Source organism: Argentina silus, assembly GCF_951799395.1.
Source record: "Argentina silus genome assembly, chromosome: X".
NCBI lineage: Eukaryota > Metazoa > Chordata > Actinopteri > Argentiniformes > Argentinidae > Argentina > Argentina silus.
In genome coordinates, this window is record NC_139653.1 from 8,639,328 (window position 1) to 8,655,928 (window position 16,601).

At 41.8% G+C, this 16,601-nt stretch overlaps 2 protein-coding genes across 3 annotated transcripts in view; both read right to left on the reverse strand.

Annotated features, from left to right (window-relative positions):
* Positions 1-6,823, reverse strand: part of ubr2 (ubiquitin protein ligase E3 component n-recognin 2) — a 37,953-nt gene extending 31,130 nt beyond the window's left edge. For both annotated transcript variants that reach the window (XM_083694559.1, XM_083694558.1), the window contains exon 1: positions 6,734-6,823. In XM_083694559.1, the coding sequence (XP_083550685.1) occupies positions 6,734-6,814 (81 nt within the window). In that variant the 5' untranslated portion in view covers positions 6,815-6,823. The remainder of the gene's footprint in view (positions 1-6,733) is intronic.
* Positions 6,824-7,492: 669 nt separating this feature from the next.
* Positions 7,493-16,029, reverse strand: LOC310823373 (uncharacterized protein; the record flags this gene model as incomplete). Its single annotated transcript, XM_083696215.1, has 20 exons — positions 7,493-7,825; positions 8,126-8,289; positions 8,384-8,469; positions 8,578-8,785; positions 8,965-9,169; positions 9,425-9,543; positions 10,199-10,366; positions 10,493-10,563; positions 11,862-12,032; positions 12,111-12,222; positions 12,673-12,764; positions 12,966-12,994; positions 13,174-13,297; positions 13,538-13,647; positions 13,851-14,012; positions 14,129-14,279; positions 14,397-14,483; positions 14,663-14,802; positions 15,595-15,736; positions 15,949-16,029. The coding sequence occupies 20 exons, from the start codon at positions 16,027-16,029 to the stop codon at positions 7,659-7,661; spliced, it is 2,589 nt and encodes an 862-aa protein (XP_083552341.1). The 3' UTR covers positions 7,493-7,658.
* Positions 16,030-16,601: the final 572 nt, after the last annotated feature.

The window sequence follows — 16,601 nt, forward strand, 5'->3', positions numbered from 1 at the left end:
TCGAAATTAAATAATGTATCATAGCATATCTATGTATATTGAGATGCACTCGTCTCTTAATCACAGGAAGTGGTCCTGTGAAGAGATGTCTGTCTTGGCCTCTTATAGAACTTCCATTCATACTATTTTGTTGTGACCAAGTATGTCTTAAAATGTATGTAACAGAAGGTTTAAACGCATATCACAGTTATGTCCCTCATGCTCAGGAACAACCAATACTGGCTGTGTTATTAAGTAGAAGAGCCTTTGAGAACATGAGATAGGTGGGAAATTTAGACAACGATGGCCATGGGGTGAGATAGTGTGTTATGGGATTAGTTATCGGTCCTCTCCACACACGTTTTAGAAGGTCTTTTCAGTATATAACAAATTAATGTTCAAGTTTCCGTCAGAGATTCTTTGGGAGCTGTGGCTTCCAGTAAACAACTGTTCTATTTCACCTGGGGTCTGTTGTTGCTCTCTCCTTGCAAGTTCTTCTTTCAGTCGATTGTATTTTACTAGAACTGAATTGAGTATTGAATGAACGATAATAAATTATTCATTTGATTTATCCCAATGTATGAGAACACTGGTGTCAATCTCACTCTCTTTATTTTGAGTGAAAAAGCAAATTCCTACATCTCCATTCATATTTACGCGACTAACTCTTCTATCTGCTTCCACTAGCATTAATTGCTTTTCAATTAAAAAACGTCGGGCCACATGACATCAGTTTGACTGGCAAACACCTTTTAGTCATTGCAATTCAGACAACAGTCAGACAATGTCTCATTATTACCACCTTCTAAGAATACAGCTACAACTGTTAATATGCACTAAAGTACACAACAGCAAATGCAAATATATAGGCCTCACATAGTTCTAGGTCTTAAGACCTAGGCCCATCTATACCAAATGTATTTACAAACACTGTTTTGGTCCAGAAAAAAAATTGAGTGTCCTACCCGGCACTCGGTTTGCATAACTGCCAGGAGTGTTCCAGGGGAGTGGACTCACCGACTTTCTCTGGTGGCTGCCTCTTCGAATCGTGCATGCATGCAGAAACACAACAGCTAATTTCCGACACAGCAAGTCCATTTCGGGGATTATATTATTTTTAGGGAGTTGTTTGGAGCTTCAAACTGAATTTCACTGCGATTTCCAACAAAAGTATGCCCTGCTCCTTTAACAAAGTTCAAACGCACTTCTTATTCAAAGGAACAGTCTGCATTTACAATGTACAAGTCATTTATATTTCCGTTCAGGGTTCTCCCCAAAGAACGTGCGAGTGGCACTGTGCCACGCTGTGACCTTTTGGCACCACTATGTAAAGATTACCAGGCAAATTAAACTACATTTAGTAATGAGCGAATAACTATCTATCTTTGATCAAACAAAAGTGTTATGATGTTCCTCAGTGAATTCAGCATCTTTGCTGTATTTTTTTTAGCATTTTGACATGAATAAACGTGAGTTGGGTTTTGATAATGCAATCCAACACCACACTTCAGAAATCCTGTTTTGATAGAACACTCCTGAAATAAAGAAATGTATACAATTACAGTTCATTTCTATGAGGCTATCCTACCTTGTTTTGAGTTTTTGGTTTTGCCCTAACAATGTAGATAGCTAAAGCGAGCACTAGGGCTGCAACAATTAGTCGACGTAATCGATAGCGTCAATTATGTACATATGTCAATTTCGATATTTATGACCCACGCGTCGTTTTGTTTGGAAGACGGTGGGTTCCTCCAAAAAACTCTGACCCAGAGGGTCAAAAGTGTGGGAATACATTTAGCAGAAACCAAATTATATGGTGCTTTGTTCACTGCTCAACGCTCATGTCATACCACAGCAGTACAACTGCACAAACACTTGAAAATGAAGCATCCTGGAGCCAGCAGTCAAGCAATCTGCTGCTCTCCTCTGAAATGTCATTGTCGGGTGGCATGTGGCCACGGCTCCTGTACGGGAATGCAAAAAGAAGAGGGTTGACTTGGCTCAGCCACCATGTAAACATTTCAGAGCAAATAAACTGATACCAAAAGAGTTGGTGTTCCTTAGTTAATTCAGTGTTTTAGCTGGTGGCGCATTTTGACATTAATAAAAGCAAGTCGGTTTTGATAATCCAATCCAGCTCCACATTGTTCAAAAATCCTGTAGAGAACTCCCGAGGGTAAAATTCCATGAGGATTTTCTTAAATTCATAAAAATAACATACCATACTCCATATGTAAAAATGTGTATTGATGTTTCTCATTAAAAAGGACCAATAGATGTCATACAAGTGCATATTCACAAGAAATTCAACTTCTTCTTAATTTTCTTCAAGTGGCTCTCAAGAGGCAAAAAGTGTCATTGATTTGGGGGTGGTCCCTGGAGGCTTTGTTCCATCATAGCACTACACCAGATGCACAAATGATGCATTCTCGACCATGCATCTGAAACAGACAAGTTGTTGCAAACAGTAGCCCCGCAATTTGACTTGCTCCGCCCGAGCCTCGAACTTGCGATCTTTGACTTGCCAACACACATGACCGTCTCGTGAAATACCCGATGTAAACCAGCTATGCTATCGAAAAGCTAGCTATTCGACAGCGTGGGTGGGGTTATTTCAACTTGAGGAGTGAGTTTACCATCTCAACTCGAGACACATTGTTTGTTTGATTTGTTAAATGAATTGGGGCAGGGCATAACATAAAATTTTTGGTCTAACAGCCAAGGTGTCTGGTGGATGAGAAAATTCACCAGCTACTCTGTTTTACCAGCCCCATTTCTTTTTAAACCAACAGTAAGGCAAAGACCACAACAAAAAAAACATTAGCATGACTTCTGACGTATTGAAAATGACTCCCTGCTCAGAATGATACTCCTGTAGGCTTTAAGTTTTGCGTCTATCCCTGTGTTGAAATACTACTAATTGTTTCCTCAGGCATGTTTTCTAAAGTTGCTCTCATGCTGTCACGTGTAGTGAAATTTAACTTCCTTAAATGCTCTATTTTATGTTGTAACTAAGAAAGCTCATAGACTGAGGTTTGTTAAGTCAATCCATAATGCATACAATCTCAGTCTCGAACTATCATTATTTCGCATGCAGCAGCATCATAGCTATCGAAACGTGAGGTCTGTGTTTACTTCCTGAAAAAGTCTTGTACCGCGTTTAAATACGTCAGAGGAGAGTTTTTGCACTCCAACCCTGCTCTACTACACCAGTGATCCCCAGAGAGCAGCAGGCGCTAGCTCTAGCACTGTTCAACAGAAGGACCTCACGTGGGAGGAAGAGGGGAATCTTGGGAGTTGTAGGAATTTAATCAAATGGGCAATTTGGAACATCAGGACTGACAAGGGAATTCAAAGTGAGACATCTCGACTAGGAGATCGTTTTAAAACTGGATTTTTTTGTGAATGTGTCTATTATTGAATAATAAAAACAACAAATTCACTCTATTACAGGTAAAAATTCTGCTTTAAATTGAAGCATAGTATTTGCGTTGGATACACACCAATGTGGCTGGCAAGATTTACAATGCCAAAATGGTGGGTGTTCTTTTTTTGCCCTGAATAGCCCATCATTGCCCTTTTAAAAACGGTTCTTTTAAAACCTATAAAATATTATTACCCCGTGGTTGCGATCCACAGCTCTCATTCTGTTGCAGACTACAGTAGACCTACAATATTAGCTCACACACTTCCATTTGATTTCAAGTTAAAAAAGTAACCTCGGCGATTGAACTGATAACTGAGCTCTTGTTGCCCAGGACAACTTGTGGTTGACTGTCAAATTCACCGGTAAAGTGAACGCACCATAATCAAAGAATGCCATGACAACAAAGCTGTCTGGGGACAGACAGCAAGTTTGTATTGGTAGCTCCATAGGAGACTTGTATATATAGCTATTTTAGCTATCTTTTGAGCATGATCGGCACCGGTACAAGTAACGTGGACAATGTGACCAGTCGCTAAAATAGCTGAATAGACGACTTTTAAAAATAAATGTTTTAACCTGTTCAGTTTTTTACACTGTCTCGATTTCTGCGATAATGGGGAAAGCAAAATAATGAACATTAGTCAATTTTATTATGGTGGGATCAAGCTTGACAGCCAAATATCTGCATTTTAATGTCAGTGTTACTGCGCTGTGTGTATTGCTCTTGGTGCATAGCGAAACTTCGGCAAGTAGACTAGTCAATGCGGTGACTGCAGCGCACAAGCAGCAGTTGTTAATCTAAATGATGGCACCAAAGCACAGAAATCTCATGAAATTGAATGCCAAAGTTGCACCGAAACATTTTAGGGGCATTTTTTGCCCCTGTACCTGTGATTTCGGGGCATTATTGAATATCTTAAGGGCATTTTTTTGCCCTGTGTATTTGTACCCTAACCCTAACCCAGTACAACCCTAGAACATCAACAATTAATTCTGAATGAAAAAAATAAACTGTATTCATCACCAACAGGTGTTGTGGCTATCTGTTTCCATCACATGTTGGATTGGAGTGGTATTATAAATCTTAAACCGGTATACCTTCCCTTCCAAAATACCCTGTGACATTACTCGAACTACAGCAAGTAATTTCTCTCTCTCTCTCTCTCTGGCCATCATTACCAGCCCAAAGTCAGATTTATGACCTCCTCCACACAGACAATTATTGCTCATGCCAAATGTTGGAGGGTATAATAATGGCAAAATACAGGTGAGACGGTATAGAGGGTATTGACAGAAACAAACCGGTATAAGCTTAAATACCTAAATTCACCTGGTAATACCTTATACCTGCCCAACCCGAATCACAAATGTATAAGTAACACTGCTACTTACTTGCAATGAGAAATCAATGAGAAGTCGAGGCATTACTGTACCAAAACATGTTTTAGGTCATTCATGAATGTTTATATTACAGAAGGTCTTTGCATGTGTGCATTTGCCTAAACATTAATATGGTGGTTATTAATATGGTAGTTAATATCACCATATGGTGGTAGGGCCAGAACAGGACTGGGCAAGCTCAAGGGGCCGAGCTCCAGCGGCCCCAGGCCCCTAGTGGTTCAACAATATGCTGCAGCCAGAGAAAGACAAAATGACTGGAGTTTAACAGTAGCACTGAGCCAGCCAGAAAAACAGCAAATTTCACGCATTTCAGTGCTTCCATACTTGAAAATAAACGAAAACAGCCTGAATGTCTCATTAACCAACAACATAAATATATATTTTAAATGTATTCGATTTGCTAAAGGTACGATATGAAGATAGTTATATGACAGGGTGACGCTTAATTCGTGCAACAGCGCCATCTGCTGGAGGGGCCGGGCCCTGAATGACGAAACGCCACCGGTAACATCTGAGGGTGTTGAGCAGGGGTGCCCAATACGTCGATTACGATGGACCGGTCGATCGCGAGAGTAGTGCGGGTCGATCGTGACATTATTATTTTTATTTTTTTACGACGGACATGTGTGCTTCAGCACGGTACGAGGCAATTGAGCCAGTGTGAGTGCGCCACTTGATTGACGTACAATGCGGCCAGTCTGAGATCGCTTCTCTTCTACGGGTCACCATGCATTCGCATGTATATATTTCGCAATATATATTTAGCATTTTTTAATGTAGGTAGATCATTCTGACCTGGTCATTTTGAAAGTAGCTCGCAAGCCGAAAAAGTGTGAGCACCCCTGGTGTAGAGGTTGCAGTGCGAGTTCTAACCAGTTAATTTGCTATTGACTCGTGCTAGTGTTCTGACCAACTGCTGCGCTCCGTGGCAGTTGACCAGCTGAGACCAAAATATCTGCGTTCTATTGTCCTGCCTAGTAATATAATAATGGCAAAATACAGATGGAGACGGTATGGACGGTATTGACAGAAACAAACCGATATAAGCTTAAATACCAGAAATACCAAATTCACCTGGTAATACCTTATACCTGCCCAACCCTAATCACAAGTGTGTAAGTAACACTCCTACTTACTCGCAATTAAGTCGAGGCATTTTTGTACCAAAACATGTTTTAAGTCATTCACATTCATGTGAATGTTTATATTACAGAAGGCCTTGGCATGTGTACATTAGCCAAAACATTAATTAAAAACATCCATACATGGCTACATTGCAATGCCAATTAGCGGGCTAGGCTAGAACTTAGTGGCCAACTTGGCAAGCTTGCCCCAGTGTAAAACCATTCCAATGGGAAGTCGATATGTCTATTTTACAGCAATTTTGGTGGCTGGTATGTGCATATATTTGCACATTTCTAGCCTCAGATATTTTGGACTTGTTTGTTAGTAAGTGAGCTTGACGGAAAGATTGCCAGTTTTAAGGTTAGCTAGCTACTGTTGCTGCCTATGAGGAGTTGACACAACAACATAACATATTTTGCTTGGCTCGGCCAGTTGAGTCAGTATAAAAGGGCGAGAAAAATATTAGCTGATTAGCTAGACTGGTTAGATGCCTTTTCTTTTCACAAACATCGATGGAGACAAGTCCAACTCAATTATCCCATGTGTACTGTGATACAATCATTTGTTTCGTTTACGTTGTGACAAATTGAATTGCCCATTTTTGGACAGCTCAGCTGTGAAAGGCGAGGTAGCTGGCTAGCGCCCCCCCTACCTAGTAAAGGGCCATTCACATCGGTGAAAAACAAGTCGGAGATGGAAAAAACACGAACATCAATATATTCGACCAAATTGGCGCGACATTCTCGCATGAATCAGCCAAATCTAATGAAATGACTAACAATGTGTAAAACTGTCCCTTACCGAAGCCGTGTCCTGGGGATTGAGGAATTCGGTACGCACTAAAGCGGACGGTACTTCGCGATCAGACTCGGCCGCCGCCATCTTCACTCCTTCTACCAGCCCCAGTCGAAGGAAACGGAAATCAGCGAATTGGGAAAGCCACGAACCGACTGTGGGGACAGGTGAGTCAGTGCTGGCAGTGCCGTGGGGAAACTTTTAAAACCGCGCTATCAGTGATTTAAAAATAATAATAATTTCGCCCGCAAAAATAAAGAAATAAATACATAAGTAGTATTACTCCTATACACCTTTATGAGCGTAAAACAAGTGTTCTAGCTCTTTACCATATCATGACGTGTTACTATAAACCGATTTTGTAAACAAATTAAAGCTTCAGATCATGTTTTGAAAAAGTAATGATACTCTCAGTTAATGTACTTCCTTGAGCACAAGAGAGAGGTCATAGATATAAAAAGCATTTCCCCCTATTGTTTACATTGTGTAAAACATAAATCACTGATACTTAAGGCCAGGTCTTCCACATCCTTTATAAAGCAACAAACTTAGTGGCCATTACTTAGTTGTTACATCGTTGAATCACTCACCCGGATTTGTAGGATATTTGTAGGAGTGTAAATAAAGCCTGTTAGGAAATTTTGGGTTTTATTAGTATCCATAAAGTTAAACATACACAAGAGACACAAGACAGCATACAACATATCAATGGATAGAATTGCTAAAACTTGGCAAAGTACATACAATAACTTAAAAGAGCTGGGTTCCTAATGATTGAAAACATATACATTATTGTACATTACAGGCAGGGGCACAGAAGATTCACTATTCACAATGTATAACAGTCATGATGCATACTTTCTTGCATTTACTCTTAAAGCGTCATAATTGAATGGTGTTTATAGAAATGTTGTTTAGACTAAAAACTGTGTTAGGGGGCTTTGTCCTTAAGTTCTGGTCCTGTATCCATTCCTCGTGTTGCTGGTCTAGTCTCTGTGGTTACAGTTTCCTGTGTCAATGGGTCTCCCCCCTGTTGAGGACCTGGAGTCTCTGACCCATTGCTTTCTGTAGCCTGGGCCTGTAATCCACAGGCAACACCTGTGTGGAGACAAGAGCCCATACATTATATTGGGTCAGATAGTGATACACAGCTAATTCAAGCTCAGAGATACACAAACAGGGAAACAGGATCAGACAGGTGAATAGAATAAAAAATAAAAAATAATAATGTTATCTTATTCTTGTGTAATAAGGATAAAACATCCATGTTCCTAGAGTTTCTCCAAGTGTGAATAATGCATTTCTTTCTTCATTGAGCCAGACTTAGTTGTTCTCTGGTCTGTCTTAGGATCTGTTTAAAGAGCTGTCTTTGTGAGATGAAGTGGTGGTTGTACTGACGTGAGTTGGTCTGTAACTGGATCAGATGGTGGAGCAGAGCCTGCAGTTCCTTCATGTCTGCCCTCAGGGCACTGAGGTCCTGGTTCTGCTGGTTCTGGTCTATCTGGAGCTTCTGCAGAGTCCTGATGTGTTCCCCAGGTGCAGCAGATGAGGAGCGCCTCCTTCTGAAAGACACACAGGAGAAGATGCATCCATGCCTAGAAACATCACACAATCAGTCATACCTTTGTTTTCATGTCAAATAGATGCTATGCCTACCCCAAGCCTCTGTAACTGTCATCTGGTTTTTGTTGTTCAGAGGGATTCGCCTCTTTTTGGATCCCAAGGAACTCATCTAAGGTCTCCTGAAGTGTTAGGAAAATGAAAAGAAAAATGTGAGCTCACTCCCTCATCAATCTTGCAGACACATACAATTTAAATACAGGTTTAGAAGATGACTGTTGTCCTGTCACCTTGATCTGGGAGGTGATTTTCGTCATCTCTGCATGCCGCTCTGAGTCAATTATGATGTTATCGTCATAGAACTCCCCGAGCGGAGCGCAGTATGAGTGAATGTGCTGGTGGTCAAAGAAACGACAGAGACGGGGCATGGACTCTTCCACCTGCAGGATGATGGCTGCCTGCTGCATCACAGCATTGGCAAATGCATTGTCATACACCCTGACAGACAGACAGACAGACAGACAGATAGTGAGAGAGAATTACACTCAGCTATAGTAACAGTGAGAGTAGCAGATACATACCAAGTGAGACAGAGATGCACAAAGACACTAAAAAGTCTATACAAACTAAGGAAATGATTAACCACACCTGAATCATATCCTTTTAGTGGCCCATACCTTTGGAAGGTGTCAGAGAGGAGGGCAATCATCAGGTTTACACACAGGATGGAGGAGAGAGCTAGGAAGGTGCCACACAGGAAGTGAGCCATGATGGAGTCCACTGCCACCATGGCATCAAACTCGTACTCGTCCACCAGAGTGATGCGGTACAGGCTGTAGAGCAGCTTGGGCACGGTCCGCATGCTGGGCACCGCCTCCAGGCCTGTGAAGGATAGGACGGGAGGACACGAAGATTCAACTAAACCTGCCTTCCAACAGCTTTATATGCAATGAATCATCCTAGGACAGCCATATGGATGGCTAGATAGTTTGTTTGTTTGTTTATTTTTGTTTATTAGGATCTCAAGAAATACTATATACCCAGATAGCAATTTATTTATGTAGTTCATATTGCAGTATCTAAAAGTATCAATGGCAAAAACGTACAGTAGCTGCAAGGTTGGTTGCCCCTCCTTACCACCAAATAATATCCAGAAGGCACAGGCGTAAGGGATAAAGATCTCTGCATAGAGGAAGAGGAAGCGGAGGACATCCCCCACTATCTTCCCCAGCATGACTATGAAGGGACCCATAACCCTGTTAACAAAAGAACAAATAAGTAATGGTGATAGTTTGTTTGTTTGTTTGTTTATTATGATCTCTTTTAGCCTATAATCAGGCTAATCTTACAAGAGTACTTAAAAACGAGCCATGTTACTACAAAATTGAAACAAGTGATTCTAAGACTGCTTTATGAATCCTAAGTTTGTGGTTCTATTATGATACTAATACCTTGACATGGGGTTCTTAAAAGATATCCTACATTGCCTTCGCCATATGGGGCCTTTTGGCTTTAGTTCCTTAGTTGTCATGGTTACCTGACCCATTGGGCAGATGTTACCATGGTAACTTAAGGTACTGAGCAGATGGACACCTGGGGTGGTGGCCTATTCAGGTGTTGTCATGGAACCTGAGAACTCCAGGAGTCCAGGTGTTCCTATTATACCCAGTACAGTATACATACAAAATTGCCCAGGGAATGTGCCAGGTGCTCCTCAGCAACAGTTTGGGGGCTGGGTTTGAGTTATATATATATGCCATTTAGCTGACGCTTTTATCCAAAGCGACTTACATTGCAGTGAGTGCATACATTTCAGTATATTCAGCAGGAATCAAACCCACAACCTAAGCGTTGTTAGCGCCATGCTCTACCAACTGAGCCACAGATGACCACCGTGTGTTGCTCACTCACTTGAAGGCTCTGACATGCTTCATCAGCCGAAGCCAGAGGAAGATGATGACCACAGCAAAGAGGCGCAGGCTGATGTCACGCAGAGAGCCGGCCTGCAGGAATATGTCTGCCACATGGATGCCAAACACCACCATAAGCAGAATGTACACCAGCCAGTCAAATATATTCCTGGGAGACAAGTAACATACCTCAGTGCAAAATGATTGCCCAATATCATCTGCTCACACAAAATTATCCATGTCCAAATGCTACATGTTCATTGAGTCATATGAGATGTATATCAAAGGTGCTTACCAGAGGTCTTGTGAGTAGCTGCCCTTTATCTCGTGGATGTGCTTGATTTGCTCTTCCAAGAAGTGTTTTTCCTTTAGAACAGGAGGACCAAAGAAACATGAGAATATACAGTGCCCTGCATAAGTAATAGGACAGTGAAGCATTTTCTCTTCTTTTGGGTCTATACTCCAAAAGCTTTACTACAAAGTTAAAGTAGAGTTTCTCAGCTTTTATTTGATGGTATTTGTGTACACATTGGTTTCACCATTCAGAAATTACAACACTTTTTATGCAAGTCAGGTGTGTTCCGTTACATAATTTGTGCAGGCATAAGAGAGCTGTCAATGTCTAGTATTGATTCTAGGCTTTGCATTTGCCTTTGGAGTTTGCTATTGGTGTCTGTCAAACTGATTTGACAATTACTATGCAGTTACAGTAGAGATTCTCAGCTTTTATTTAATGGTATTTGTGTACATATTGGTTTCACCATTCAGACATTACATTACTTTTTATGCATAGTCCCCCTGTTTCATGTACCCAAAAGTGATGAGACATTATCAAATGTCCAAATTAAGCTCTCATGTTTAGTATTTGGTCGACAATCCTTTGCTTGCAGTAACTGCCTGAAGTCTGTGACCCATTGACTCCACCAGACACTAGATGTCTTCTCTGGTGATGCTCTGCCAGGCCTGTACTGCAGCCATCTTCAGTTGTTGTTTGTTTTTAGGTCTTTTTGCCTAAAATCTTATCATCAGGAAATGAAATGCATGTTAAGTTGGATTTAAATCTGAAGATTCACTTGGTCAGTCAAGAACTTTTTGGCTCTGAAAAACTCCCTAGTTGCTATGGCAGTATGTTTTGTTATCCAGTTTTGTTATCCAGTTCTAAGTTATCCAGTTCTAGTGGCAGCTATACATGCCCAAACATTAGTGGTATGTTGTAAATCTTTTGAACGATGTTCCAAACTGTTGATTTTGGCAAGCCTAAGGTTTTGGCTATGTTTCTGATTTTTCAGCCTAATAATGGCTTCCTTGACCTCCATTGACCCTGCTTTGGTCCTCATGTTGACAGACACCAATAGCAGACTCCAAAGGCATTGACAGCTCTTATACCTGCAGAAATGATATGACAGAACACCTGACTTACCAGAAACACCTGGAAAACCTGTCAAGCCACTTGTCCCATTACTTTTGCATACCCTAAAATAGGGGGACTATGCATAAAAAAAGTGTTTTAATTTATGAATGGTCATCAATTCATCAACCAAATATGTACACAAATACCATCAAATAAAAGTTAAGAATCTCCACTTTAACCTGATTTCAAATCCAAACGTTTGTAGTTATGCAGGGCACTATATATCAACTGGGTGAGGGAATGGAGGCTATACCTCAGGCCACATGGGGTGTGTGCAGCGCAGGTCGTCGTTGATTCTGCGTTTCGACCAGCTCTTCCATTTCCGCAGCTTTCTCCTGGAGTGTACTATCTCTACCAACTCACGGCCCATTTCCTCCACAGTCAGCCCCAACGCCACCACTACCACAAACACACGCCACCAGTCCTACAGAGAGCAGAGGGCAGTGGATGACTGAAAGTGTGTTCATTGTGTTTCCTCTCTTTCTCCTTCACACTCTCTCACCTCAGGGAAAATATAAGCCTTTCCGTCGTGGACGACAGACACAGAGATGGCCACCGTCGTCCAGGAAACGATAAAGAGGAAATTGAGGAGCAAGAGGATCCACGCCCCCAACCTAGAGAGACATCATTTTACAATTACTCCTATTGAACCTACATAGAGCACAAGTGGCCATAGCAAATCCCTTTACGAGAAGATTCGATTAGCTATGTAGCATATATCTCTTTAGCCGTTCACCCAATGTGAATGTGTAGAAATAATAGCTGGAAACACTTTCTATAGTGTTTTTATAATATATCATAATGTTATGTCTGTCTATAACATATTTTCCAACTGACAGAAAACGGCTTATATGATATAAGACATTATAATGCAGTCATACTGTATACATGCTTATAACAAGTCCTATAATGTGTAATGAACACATTATAACGTTATAATGACTGAACAGAAGTCCAGAGGGGCACAGTGAGGACTGAGAACCAGGAGCCCTCTGATCAGGGTCCTATCAGGCCAGGAAACACACACCTGCTGCTCACCCTCTGCCCTGACTGAGAGAACCAACCTGCCATAGAGGTTCCACTTGACAGTGATGAGCTTCAGAACCACAGGGTGCATGATGAGATCCAGCTTCCCCTGATGCACTATAAACTCCAACTGGAGAGAGGGAGAGAGTGAGAGAGATTTAGCTCATAGTACTCAGAACTGATAACCTACCACTGTATAAACTCCAACTGCAGAGAGAGGTAGAGGGAGGAAGGCAGGGTGGGAGGGAGGGAGGGAGAGTGAGTAACTACAATAGCCTCTCATTAATTTTTAGTTTGTTCTGCCTGCAGTATGTTCTTAGGAGGGACATACTGGTGAAGTAGGCTCATTGGCGACACTCTCTGGAAGACATGAAAACAAGAAAGATCAAGTCAGTAACACAACAAACAGTGTTATAAGGGGATCTCGCAAGTATAAAAGAAAATTATAAAGTGGGTTCATATAAACTGGCATTATTACATGAGGCAGTAGTTCTATGTAGAAGATGAGTACATCCTGTAAGAACGTTTGGACCGGGTACCTTGAGAACCCTGGCCCGGTGGGTTATGTTTGCAGGGTGGTTCTGGTTCCAGCAGGTTGAGGTAGTAGAACTGCTGCCGGGTCATCCGGTCCTTCACATGGAACTGGTTCAGTGCCAGGTGAGCCTGATGAAACCAAAGACAGCTCAAGTCAATTGTACATTGTGTACCTACAATTCAGCCTGTGGCTACAATATGTACAATTACTTTGTGGACAATAAATAATAATTCTGTCTGTCTTTCTCTCTCTCATGGTGCTACAGGAAGACTCTATAGAAAACCTACTAAACCTACTACGATGCTTCCAAAGCATCTTATATATGCACTGTAGGCTATATCTCATCATTGGGCCCAACCCTGGCTTACAACAGTGCTCATCCGTCCAATCATAGCAGTGATGCAGAGTTGTCCGTCAGAGTCCTTGATCCCAGCGTCCGCCCCCAGTTCCATCAGTGTCCGTGCAGCCTCGCTCCGATCTGAAAAGCAAAATAAAACCAAACATGAAGGGAAAAATATGTTAATTAATTCATTAATAGATTAATTAGTTAATTAATAAGTTATTAATAAGCATGAAATCAATTTCACACACAACCACTACTGGCTCATCCGTAGAGCTAAAACATACAGTATACAGTGCAAATGTACCACATGGCCCTGGGTAAGAACACACAGTAGCTACCTAGGTTGGCAGCCAGTTGTAGAGGACTTCTCCGTTTCCAGTCGGAGGCACAGATGTCTGCCCCGTTCTGCAGCAGTAGCCTGATCGCCCCCACCGCATCATTCTTAGCAGCGTAGTGCAGAGGGGTCTGCTGGTCCATGTTTGTCCGAGCACCAATGTCAGCTGATGGGACAAGACAGTGTAACAGACAGCGGTAAATACACCCCACTGTACACTATGTAAACTAGACCATCAAACACACACAAACAGGCAGATATACAGTTTTATTGACCTCTAACCTTTCCTCTCTAGCAGGAAGTGGATCATCTCCTCGTAGTCTAGTGCTGCGGCCACATGCAGGGGCGTGACCCCGTAAGAGTCAGGGCGCAGAACATCAGCCCCCCTCTCAAGGAAGAAACGCATCACATCCACATTCCACGCCCGAGAGATCTACAGTACACACACACAACCATTGACCACTGAAAGGTCTGTACCCTCACTATAGAATGATCTACCCCAGTACAGGCTCATGTGAGAGTGTAAAATTCTAGAAGTGTCCCATCTCACCTCATGTAACACAGTTTGTCCATATCTGTCTGCAGAATTGGGGTCGGCCCCATCTGTGATCACATCATTCAGGTACGGAAGGTCAACCTACCAATACACAGACACACATAGCAACAACATGAACCATGGCATCATTCTTCGTCATATTCTCTCTCCTGCTGACTTTCCATACCTACAGTATGATAATCCAGTGCTATTAATCTGCAGCCCAATCTACAATCTAATCTAATCTACACCTTTTAGATACCATCTGATTCCCATGTCACCTCATCTGTGTCCTGGTTGCTGGCGGCCAGGACTCTAAAGTGGTCCAGCAGTCTTGTATTGCGTTCAAAGCTTTTGTCTGCTCCGTCTGTGACATCCTCATCCCAAGCCAGACCTTTGTACTTGCTCTCCAACAATTCTTCTGTAAACACAAATGGTTTATTGTATCAATTTGAGAACGAGGGACATTGCCTTGAAGTTAAAGGAGAAAAAGTATATCAGTTTGCACAGGAAGTTACTAGACTATTGGTACAAGACTATTGGTAGATAAAGGGGCAATCTGGGATTGGTACCACCATTTGTGGACTTGATATTAACTTATATATGCGTCATGAGCTTAGTTCAACTGTCATCAAAACTCTTACCCCATCAGAACCCAAAATATAAGCTTGTTTTACCCCATTGTTTGTAAACAATAATTGTAAACACTGACTGTATAGATTCAAAACTATAATTAACTATAATTAGATTTTATGGTCAGTCCTTGCATCCATAGCTCCATCTAGGAATTTGAGAGTGGTTATATTTGTCCAGCTCCATCCCTCAGCTGTTTACCCCCCAAAATGTGCCGTGGTGACCGCTTTGTTGTTGTTTGAATCCTGAGATTGCCCCTTTAACTGTTTTAAATCTCAACTTTAATGGAGTGATGTCAGAGTTTGGCCATCCCAAGGATCCCAGTAAACATTTACCCAAGACTTTCACAGAGGATAGTTTGGTAGTTCCGAGAGGATACTTTGCTGTACTATATTCAGTCTGTAAGTAGCTGTGGTTATCTGAATCAGTCTGTAAGGAGATGTCGTTATCTGAAGGTGGAGGATACTTTGCTGTACTATATTCAGCCTGTAAGGAGCTTTGGGTATCTGAATCAGTCTGTAAGGAGCTGTGGTTATCTGAAGGAGGAGTGCTGTGTGTTATCTGAGCAAGGGGTCAGTACCTGTGGGTTTTCTCCTCCCACATTGAAGGGCAGCTCGTTTCCAGCGGCTGCAGGTGTATGATGTCCACTGGGCAGCTGTGCGCACTGCACTGGACACAGACGTCTTAGAGATCTGAGGGACAACTGGTGACGGGCGCTTTGACTGTAGTAACAAACATCAACCACACAACACATGGACACCACCATAGATACTGAAATGCTTAGGCTGAAAAAACATCTTATAAAGATCTCAAAAATAACATCCAATACAAAGCGAACACATGACTCCAGAATCAGCTACACATAAAAAAGCACAAAAAGCAACAGAACACTAAATGCCTGACGGAGTGTAAAGTAGGTTTCTCTCTCTCTCACCTGCTTTGATACTCCGTCGGTCATCTCCATCTCCAACCCAGGGTTGTCAACGCCTGAACCGACCCGGTTCAGTCTTTTCATCCTGCTGTGGTCCAGGCCCAGAGGCCTTTCAGTCTCCCAGGACAGAAACACTACTAAGTACTGCTGCACTTGGCAATTCTCTCAGTGAGAGCTGCTGTCAGTCAGAACAGGTAATCAGAAGATTCCCAGCCTGCTAAAACCTTAAAGTGATTCAGGCAAAAGATGAGTGAAAAAACGAAACAATAAGTAGCGCTGCAGTGCTTCACATATCCTCTGACAAACAAAAAAGATATTTTTTGGAATCAAGGCAAAATATTAACTTTGAAAAATGGTTGTAGGAGTGTATCTCCAAAATAGAAGGTCAACAACAGAAGCCATTCACAAAAATAAATACCAAGACACTCAATTCTGTGAAAAAGGTTAAAACATCATTATTGTGTGGCTTACCACCAATCGATGAGGGGTGGATTGTTTTCGGTCAGATATCGGGGAAGGACGTAGTATGTTCCTTTCTGCCTTTTGTTGACTAATGAGCCACTCTCCTAACAGAGCTGTACCTGAGTGTTGCTTTGCATATAACAATGTCCTTGTTACACAACAGTCTAAACAACCTTTATCTCAAAGTTGAAAGG